At 51.9% G+C, this 9,819-nt stretch overlaps 1 protein-coding gene across 1 annotated transcript; it reads left to right on the top strand.

Annotated features, from left to right (window-relative positions):
- The first annotated feature begins 2,966 nt into the window (after positions 1 to 2,966).
- Positions 2,967 to 4,561, top strand: ACTL9 (actin like 9). The gene is made up of 2 exons (XM_425897.6): positions 2,967 to 3,956; positions 4,160 to 4,561. The coding sequence occupies exons 1-2, from the start codon at positions 2,982 to 2,984 to the stop codon at positions 4,460 to 4,462; spliced, it is 1,278 nt and encodes a 425-aa protein (XP_425897.4). The 5' UTR covers positions 2,967 to 2,981; the 3' UTR covers positions 4,463 to 4,561.
- The last annotated feature ends 5,258 nt before the right edge of the window (positions 4,562 to 9,819 follow it).

Below are 9,819 nucleotides of genomic sequence, written 5' to 3'. Positions count from 1 at the left end.
TAGACTCTGTGCTGAAAGTGAAAGCACTAGAGTTAATGAAACCACGATTACTCATTAATCCTTCCACTGCAGGCAACATTTCCATGCAAACTGCCTTTTTACTTTCAAAGCAAACCTCCCCAGTGCAGGTTGGACCGGTTCACCTCCCAGGTCAGGTTCCTCAGTGCAAAGCAGAGCCTGAGGAATAGAAACCTTTTTGCTTAATCAAACAAAGGTTTTCAAGCACCCAGGATTATGTCAGCATCACCAGCTTAAAAGCTTTCCGCAGCTGCTTGTGAAAGACTTCACAGGTTTCTGTGCCACCCACATGTGACAGCAGCTGTGATAGCGATGCTGTGAGCAAAGGATTTTCCAGCTCCAGCTTTGAAGGCTCTATCCCACCTCTTCCCCACGTCCTATGTCCCTGCTGTGCCTCAGCATCCCGCTCCCTCTCACCCAACGAGGTGCAAGGGATGCAAACAGTGGGACAGCACAGCATGCAGAGATGCGACAGCCAGCATGCACCACGCTGCTATTTGTTTGGCCATTTCCTAGAGGTGTTGAGTTTTCTTTTTTTTAAACACCGTGCCCACAGAGCAGGGCTGCTGCAGTGCTGTGAGCTGTGCCACCTCCTGCTTCTCTCCCAGGGCGGTGCTGAGACCAGGAGGGGCCAGCACTTGTCTTAGAGAACACATCAGCAACCCCTGTGCTGGCACTGCTGCCCCATGCAGCCCTTGGGACAAAACCTTGCACTGTCCCCATAGAGCTCCTGGCAGCACCCTGGGTCCAGTACAGACCTGAGAGCACTGGGAAAAAACTTTCCTGTACCACAGCAAGTTACAGACACTGATCTAATTCAGAAGAACTTCAACTTAGATGCAGCACAGCAGCACTCAACCCTGTCTGACCTATTAGATGGCACTCCAAAGAGCCAAAAAAACATCCCAGCAATACCATGCTACCCCATTTCCTAAAGTGTTGCTTCAGACATGTCCTCTGCAGAAAGAGCCACTGCCAGAGACGTCAAGCATTCTCCTCTCCCTGGCTCAGCCACCAGTGTTCCTTGGTAGATCAGGGCATGCATCATGAATCCAACCCTACTAACTTTTGATACCATGGGCAGAGCAGCCAAACCCAGTCCTGCCAGCTGGTCTCCTCTGCCCAGCCCCTAAAAGCTATGCTGCAGTTAACAAAGCTGAAATATGCTTAAGGAGCACCAAGGCAGCCGAGAGGGGACAGGGAAGCTAAGATAGCAGCAGCAGCTTGAGCATGCCATGGGGATGGCTGATACCCCATGAGCACCTCTATGGGCCTGCTGCCCAAGAGGAAGCAACCTGCACACACCATGGCACTGCTGAGCATCCCTCATGGTGTCACAACGCACTCCCTGTTTTGCTTGGACCTGTGCCTATGTTTGCTATGGAGCTGTGGTTCACAACCAGAGCTCACAGTGACGCAGATGGCCCAGCTCTGGCCATGACCTGCCCCAGGCACTGCAGAGTTTCCGGAATGGGGCACCACAATTCCCTGTGGTGGGGCTTAATGGGCAGGGACTGGGCTGGGGTCAGGGCCCCAGCTGAGCTGCAGGGACACACCCTGGGCCAGCCTCACCTCCTTCCCTCCCAGCACCATCTGCTGTCCCATTCCTGCACTGTGCAAGTGCCATTCCTCTGCATTTCTGTCCTTGCATTCATCCTAACTCCATGGAAGACCCACATCCTCTCTTTCCCTATTAAAGGTTCCATCCAGACCTCACCAACACTGCCCTGGTAACTGCTGCTCCATAACAGACAGTTCAACAGTCTCCTTTTCAGCTCTTTAAACATTTGGTGCTGAACACTGCAAACAAGCCTGAACTGCAATAACAGAAGATTCATCTGCTTCTCCTTGCTTTTCTCAGCAACTCTTCTTCACTTGGGCTCTCATATAGTAAAGTACTCTGCTGGCTATAGAAAAACAGTCACCAGAAAGCCATTGGGGCATCACCCAGGCTCCTCTCTAACCTCCCATCCCCAGCACAACTCATGTAGTGTTTCCATCCTTCTTGGTCCTCAACGGAGACATGAACTCAGTTCCCCCCAAGCCACCCCGGCCACTGACATATCCAGACCACCCGCCCTGCACACAGGCAGCACCTGACTCCAGGCTGCCCCATGGCATTGCAGCCCATCTTTCTTGCTCATCCCCCTCACTGTTTCACTGCTAATTGTCCCTCATCCTTTCCCCCACCCTGCTCCATAAGATTCCATGAGCTTGGTGCAGACAGGAGCATGCAAAACACCAGCACCGAGTGGCATTTCTCCAACCTTCCAGCAAGAAACAAGCTCACACTTCCCTCAAAGGCACTGCTGGTTCTACTTTAGAAGGCCCACCCGTTCCTATCCAGTAAAACCCACCTGCTTTGGGGGCAGCAAGAGAAAGAAAATGAGGGAATCATTCTCACATTGCAGCTTTTTCACACTGCAGTTTGTCCAAGGCAGCAGCACAAGGAGTACTGATGCAATGCAACGTTTCATCAGCTCTCATGCTGACAGTGCAGCACCACCATGGGCATTCTGCGAGTGCTGAGCCCAGCAGGAAGCACAGGGCTGTTTTCCTTGGGCATGTATAAGCACAAAGACACATGGAGCTGTTTTCCTTGTGTGTGTGTAACCACAAAGCTACTGGTCCCACTGTACCACAAGGGATGCCCCCAGGCACTGGTTTCTGGCCAAGCAGCTCTACAAGAAACAATAAAGCAAGCCATAGAGCAGACCACAACCCCTCCCCAAAACATACATACTGGTGTGAGCTGGCGATGGACATCATTCTTGTTGTGCACCCACACTCCTGCCAGAAAGCAGCCAGTACCTTCAGATGCCGTGCATGGTATTCTCCCCTGCTGCCACAGCTCAGCCTGGCTGACGTCACAGTTCCCTCCAGCACGTCACAGTTTGGCAGGCTCTGCCCAAACTCACTCATAGGAATTCACTGCCCAGCTGTTTCCCAGGCAACGTTCTGAGATGGAGGGGCCACAGGAAGGTGGGATGGGGCCTTCCCAAGATGGGGACTCTCTACAGATAGGGAGATACTCCCCAGTATTTATGATCCATGAATGCCACCCAGATGAGCTGGAGCTGGGCTCTGTCAGCAACTTCTCCTCCAGTACTGTCAATTCCACCAGCGGTGAGGGCCCAGAGCTGAGAACGGGCCCAATCGTGATTGATATGGGCACGAGGAGCTGCAGAGCAGGGTTTTCTGGACACTATTCCCCCAGTGCTGAGGTCAGCACCCTGGTGGGCCATCGCATGGGCTCAGAAGGAGCCAGCGCTGGGGTGATTATTGGGGAGGAGGCATTGCTGTATTCTAACATTGAAACCCTGGAGGTGATGCACAATGGCTTCATCATCAACTGGGAGGCAGCTGAAAACCTATGCTATTACCTCCTCAAGCACGAGCTCCGGGTGAACCCCGAGGACCACGCACTGCTCCTCACAGAGCCACTATTCAGCCCCACCAGCAGCCGGGAGAACATGGCAGAGATGGCCTTCGAGGTGCTGGGCACTCCGGGTCTCTTTGTGGCCCCTCAGCCGGTCCTCTCTGCTTACACGCACGGCAAGATCAGTGCTCTGGTGCTGGACATGGGCCACGCAGCCACCCGCGTTGTGCCGGTGCTGGAGGGCAGGAGCATGGCATGCAGCTCCAAGCAGACAGACGTGGCAGGACGATGCCTTACATGGTACCTTTCAACTCTTCTGGAGGACACGGGGCACGTGCTCAGCAAGGGGATGAGCCACATGGTGGAGGATATCAAGCGTGCTTGCTGCTACATTGCTGAAGACTTCCAAAGCGAGTGCCTCCTCCCACCCAGCTCCCACACCATGGATATCTCCCTGCCCGATGGGATGACACTTACCCTCAGCAAGGAGCGCTTCCAGTGCCCAGAGGTGCTCTTCAACCCTCCATCCAGCTGGGGGGAGTCCTTCGTGAGCATCCAGGTTGGATATTAGGAAGAATTTCTCAGAAACAGTGGCACTGTCTGCCCAGGGGGGTGGTGGAGTCACCTTCCCTTGAGGTGTTTAATGAAAGGGGTGATGTAGCACTTGGGAACATGGCTTAGCAGGCAATACTGGTAGTAGGTGGGCGGTTGGACTGGATGATCTTAGAGGTCTCTTCCAACCTGTATGATTCTATGATCCAGGAGACGGTGTGGAAGAGCCTCACACAGCTCCCGGAGGAAGTCATACCAACCATGTGCACCAACATCCTGCTGTGTGGGGGCTCCTCACTCTTCAAGGGGCTGGAGACGAGGCTGTGCCAGGAGCTCGCAGGCCACCCGCTGCCCAGCACTACAGTGGAGGTGGGGGGCTCGGCGCTGCGGCGGCACGCAGCATGGACAGGGGGATCCATCCTCGCCTCGCTCCGCAACTTCCAGTCGTGCTGGATCCACCGCAATGAGTACTACGAGGTAGGGCCGTGCATTGTCCACCAGAAGTGCTTCTGAGGGGACACCCCAAAGCCGGCAAGAAACATTGGTGCAGTTTTATCATAGCTACAGACCAAGCAGCAGAAAACAGTAATAAATAGTTTCGTACCACCTGAACACAGTCACCTTTCAGCCCCACAGTGTTCCAGCTAAGGGCTTTTAGGGTAAAAGCACAGATTCAGCTGCAGGTGCTGCTCAGCACACACACACACCATGGCACAAGCAGCAGCCTCATGGGAGGGCACCAAACCCTGCTCTGAGCTCCTTATTCCCCCATCCCTGCTCACTGCCTGCCAACCCCATGTCCCATCCCTGCATCTCATGCAGCATTGAGGTGATGCTGCCCATTGGGACCCCACAGGGTCCTCTGCTGCTTCTCTGCTATCAGAGCTCCACACTGTGATTTGCACAAGAGCTCTGCAGCCACAGCCCTGGCACCAAGCAGAAGCCTTCTATTTCCTTCACACAAACTCCCTTGCAGCCTTTGCCATCACTTGAGGCCACAAGAAGCCATTAGCACTTATATAATACAAAAATAAACCAACCAACCCACCCACACTTGTGCTCAGAGCTACCCAGTAGGGCAGAAACCAAAGCCAAAACCCACAGTGCCTCCCCTCTTAAACCACCCCAATGATTTTCCTACCTGGACCACGTGGTCTGCAAATGGACCATTGAGGGGATGGGAAGACACAGAGAAAGAATACTAGCTCCCACCCTTGCTCTCTCTTAAGATGAAATCTATCCCCCTGCCTGGTTTTATAGGGCTGAGAGATTCCAAGTCACAGCTGCAGCTCCCAGTCCATCACCACCAGCTGGGAGCCAGGAGCAGCCCCACAGGTGGGGTGGGGGGTGGGCTGCTCCATTCCCCCCAGCTGTGGACACCAATGCTGCAGTGAGGATGAGAAGCCACAGAAAAAATTACAAATACTGCCAAGTTCAGCATCAAACCTTCCCTCAGGCAGCCCCTGAGAGAAATCATGCTAAATTTACCTAAATTGCATGAAACTCCCCAGATCTTTGGAAGCTGACATGGAATTTGGTGCCAGCTTTTAAGCTGGTGGTAGTTTCCTATTGCCTCAGGCCATGGGACAAACCCAATCTGATCTCATTGTCACCCCGTGGCTTTTGGGGGCTGCTTGGAGTCTGCATTGAGGTGTGGGAGGGATGTGGGATGCTGCAGGAGGAATGCTGCAAGGATGCTGCAGTGCTTGCAGGAGGATGCTGCAGTGCTTGCAGGAGGATGCTGCAGGCACACACTGGGGACACAGGCTCTTGCAGGGCACTTTCCCACAGTTCTCTGACAAGCAAAGAATATTTGGCTCTCGTGTTGACTCAAACTAACTACTTCATTTCCCCTGAAACTTTCCGGAGAAAACAAGTTCTTATCTCACTAGAAACCCAGGCCACAGATGCCAGGTGCCTGGGAGGAGTGAGCAGTTCCTCTGAGCTGACAGCAGCACTCCTGCCCCAGCAGGGATGGACTCTGGGATGGGGCTGAATCCGCAGGTAGTGTGTGCATTGTTAGCCCTGTACAGCTGCAAACTCCACTCCCATGCGTGCACTGCAGATTTGTCCCCTGTGAGCTGAAAGGGGAAACACAGAGCACCCCAGCACCAGCTAAATGCCAAATTCTTGACTTTCTGCCCGTAACTTTTTTTCTGCTAAAGGCTTAAAAGAGGGACAGGACTCTAATTCTGACTCTCCAGTTAGCTGTACATTGAGTACAGACAGAGTGAATCATAGAATCATAGAACGGCCTGGGTTGAAAAGGACAACAGTGGTCATGTAGTTTCAACCCCTCTGCCACAGGCAGGGTCACCAACCACCAGACCAGGCTGCCCAGAGCCAGAGCCTGGCCTTCAATGCCTCCAGAGATGGGGCATCCACAGCCTCCTTGGGCAACCATGGCACACACATAGTACCTCTATGGTGCCAGCATCCCTTGGTCACCCATTTGGTGACCTGGAGTGAACATGCAGTGAATGAGCCCCACAGATCCCCACACACCTTTAGCAGGGCGTGAGCCCCCCCCCAGCCATGCATCTCACAGAGGTGAGGGACCTGAGGTGTACGAGAACACAATGGTAAGATTTTGAGGTTAGTCAAAATGTTGTGATAAATTAGCGGAAAGTACTTTTCTGTTGTAATCTTCTGATGCAGTGCCCAGGTTTTTCTACTGTATTAAAGAAAGGCACTGAGCGTGGGAGGTGTGAACTAATGCTACCGCACTGGGAAGGTGGTGACAACCCAAGATCTCAAAAGGATGTTCATCAGACTCCCTGTTTTACATGGGTGTGAACGAGTAAAGTGGAAAAAAAAAGGGAGATTATTGGTCTTTTAAAAAGAAAAACAAACCAAGTAGCTGCCAGACAACATTGTCAGCAACTGCTATTTAAGAGCACAGACATTTGCTCATCTGTGCCAGGAGCAAGTGTTAACCTTTACACGCAGCCTTTGCGCTCCATTCCCTTTCACTCTGTGTTCTCTGCACCCCAGCAGAACCCCGGCCATTGCTGGCTGCTGCATTGCAATGCTGCGGTGGTGGGAACATTCCCAAGCAGCAAAACCTCCCTGTGAGTCACATGCAGGGCTACCTCGTGCTCGGGAAGGGTTTTTCCAAATGCTGGAGGTGATGGGGTGTCCTCACATAGCCCAAAGCATCTCAGGCTCATCGGTGGGCTGAGGGAGCAGCTCGTGCTGCAGTTGGCTCTAACATCCCCCATATCACATCTTCATCTGTGCTGCCCAGCGTTCGGAGGTCAGAGTGTGCTCAGAGGGCTGAGCTGTGCTGTGCTTTGCTGGGGCACAGAGAGAGCTCTGGGACCCACCAGCACTTCCCAAGGGAGGGCAGGGGCAGGGGGGACTGGGACAGCCCCACACAGACCCCATGGCTTTGGGCATTGCCTCCACCCATGGGACCCTGGTGATGCCCTAGCAGTAATGCTCTCTATCCCCACTTCTTTAGGAGCTGAATAAGGAAAGTTATTACCAACTAAAATGATTTAAACCTTACAACGTAATGTATCTGCATTTCATAGCCCTTAAAAGGACAAAACATTAACATTTTCACTCCAAATCCAGCTCAGGGTGGCCAAGAAGCCACATCTAGTTTGCTGCATCAGCACTGTTTGGTGTAGGAAATAGAGTGGGATCAATAAGAGCTTTTCCACCTCGATGTTATCTTCTGATCCCTTCCATAGGACTGACCTCCAGCAGCCAAGGTAACCACTTCCATGCTTTGTGAGTCACCACCAAGCATTTTGGGTTTGTAGATGTGAAAACCAAACGCAAGTGTTAAATTTTGCAGGGCTCCCTCTCTGCCTGGGTAGCACCCCCCTCTCACCATATGTGCAAAAGGCAGCGGAGCAGCAAAACTTTATGGCCAGACATCCAAAAAGCTGAGAGCTGTGGGACCGAAGCAGCTCTTGCATGTTGCCCCCTGCACAGGGGGTGACCTTCCCAGATGTGCGCCAGATGTGGCAATGGCGGGAGCCAGATGTGGAGCAAACAGTGGGCAGCTTCCAGGTTTGGCTTAACACAGATGTCAGCACTGGGGAGACTGGGGAGGGGGGTTTACAGGATGGGTTTACCCACCCCTCCAAAAATAAAAATAAAAATAAAAAGACATTTCAGGGGGTGCTGTGAGAGTTTGCTCACACTTTAGCCCAGGCTAATAGGTGCAGTTATCACTGAGCAAAGCTTTTTTGGTAGAACGAAGCAGAAATAGAGGCAACAGAACTGCTGGGGCTCTGGGCAGCGGAGCCTGGGGAAAGCAGTGGTGCTGGGAACACAGTCCTGGGGGACAAACCATGAGGGTTTGGGACGAAGCTTGAATTTGGGCACAGATCTGCGCTAACGGTTCATTTATCCACACCCAGCCCTTCCACAGCACAACTGCTAAGACTTAAATAAATAAAAATAGAGCCAGTCAAGCTTTATTCATCCTCGAGTGTTGCTGTTTGAGTAGTTTGTTTCTTTGAGGTTGAGGAGTTGTCAAACCTCCCCAGTCTCCTCTGATGTTTTAGCACACTTATCAGGTATGAGTAAAGCTATGTGCGAGAAATGAAAGGTTGTGGTCTTCAGAAGAACTGGTATCAGAAAGGCAGCCTAAAGATGAATAGCTCAGTGTATTCACACTTCTTCAGTTGCGTTTATTGCACTGTATTTACGGGGCGATGTATGGGTTATACTTTCTTTTTCTCTTTTTTCTTCCTTTCCTGCGTATTTGATCACGCATTTGAAAGACTGCGGCGCTGATAAGAGAAAGATAGGAGCTGGGGGGGGGGAGCAGCATAAACACAGATTCCCTGCACACCCAAGATGCCTCATTAATTATCACTTCGTCTCAGCACAGCTGCACACGAACATGGACATTTGGTGGCATTGGGAAGTTGCACAGTGGCTCCTCAAGTGTTCTGCATCGAAAGGGAGCTAAATCCCAGCACTGCTTTATTCCCATCCTGGTCAGATCTGTTTTTGGTCAGGACAGCTAGATATGAGCATAAGGACAACTGCAACCTGGGGTGGGCTTTTCAGCAGGAGAAAAAATAGAGGTGCAGTCCAGGCAGCTCAGAGCACAGCCTGCAGCTCACTTCAGAAGCAGCTTTTGTGTGGCTGTTAGGGCCAGCGAGAAACAAGGGGACTGTGGTCACTGAAATCTATCACCACACAATCCCTTTGAACAGGAAACAATAAAACCCAGCTCTAAACCCAGTGTCCAGGACCAGAAACTCACCCTAGAGAGTGAGAGCATCCCTAGGAAGGCACTGGAGCAATATTGGATCCAAACACCATCATTCTCAAGCATCCACACCCTGCAAACAGCCCCCAAGCACTGAACCTGCCCCTGACCAGCAGTTACAAAGGCACTGAGCCCTCTGCAATCTTCAGGATTGCAAATCAACTGCAATTAATGCTACTGCCACCAACACCACCAAGATGACCTGGCACTGCAGATGGTGGAAATGCCCACCAACAACACCTCCATTTCTTTCTTTCCCATACAAGGACTCGTTCTCTTATTTAGAGAGTGGGATTAAGTCAGAAGAGTCCTCTTGGATGGCGTTGGGGTTGGGATTGGGGTCAGGGTTGGGATTGGGGATGGGAGATGGAGTTTACATTTGAGTCTGAGCTGCCCATGGTCACGATGCGGAGCAGGGAGCAGCTCATTCTGCAGATGGCTAACGCTGATAGTTTTGTATGCTTTCAGATTTTCCTTTCTGATTCTTTTATAACAGAAAGAGGGCCAAGATTAAATTAGAAATATATTTTCGGAACAGTGTTGCCCATACAGGTGCACTCAGAGCCACACAGCGTGCCAGGCAGTGATGTATTCTGAATGCTGAGCTTGTTTCCAGAAGTCATTGCTAACT

This window comes from Gallus gallus, chromosome 28, assembly GCF_016699485.2.
Source record: "Gallus gallus isolate bGalGal1 chromosome 28, bGalGal1.mat.broiler.GRCg7b, whole genome shotgun sequence".
NCBI lineage: Eukaryota > Metazoa > Chordata > Aves > Galliformes > Phasianidae > Gallus > Gallus gallus.
The sequence above is the reverse complement of the archived record's forward strand: the minus strand, read 5'-3'. Positions and strand labels throughout refer to the sequence as shown.

What these genes read in the sequence shown, in the direction of transcription:
- ACTL9 (XM_425897.6), top strand. Translation starts at nt 2,982, where the DNA reads ATGGAGGGGCCACAGGAAGGTGGGATGGGGCCTTCCCAAGATGGGGAC. An exon ending in AGTCCTTCGTGAGCATCCAG is followed by an intron (nt 3,957 to 4,159) that starts GTTGGATATTAG and finishes TCTATGATCCAG; the next exon opens with GAGACGGTGTGGAAGAGCCT.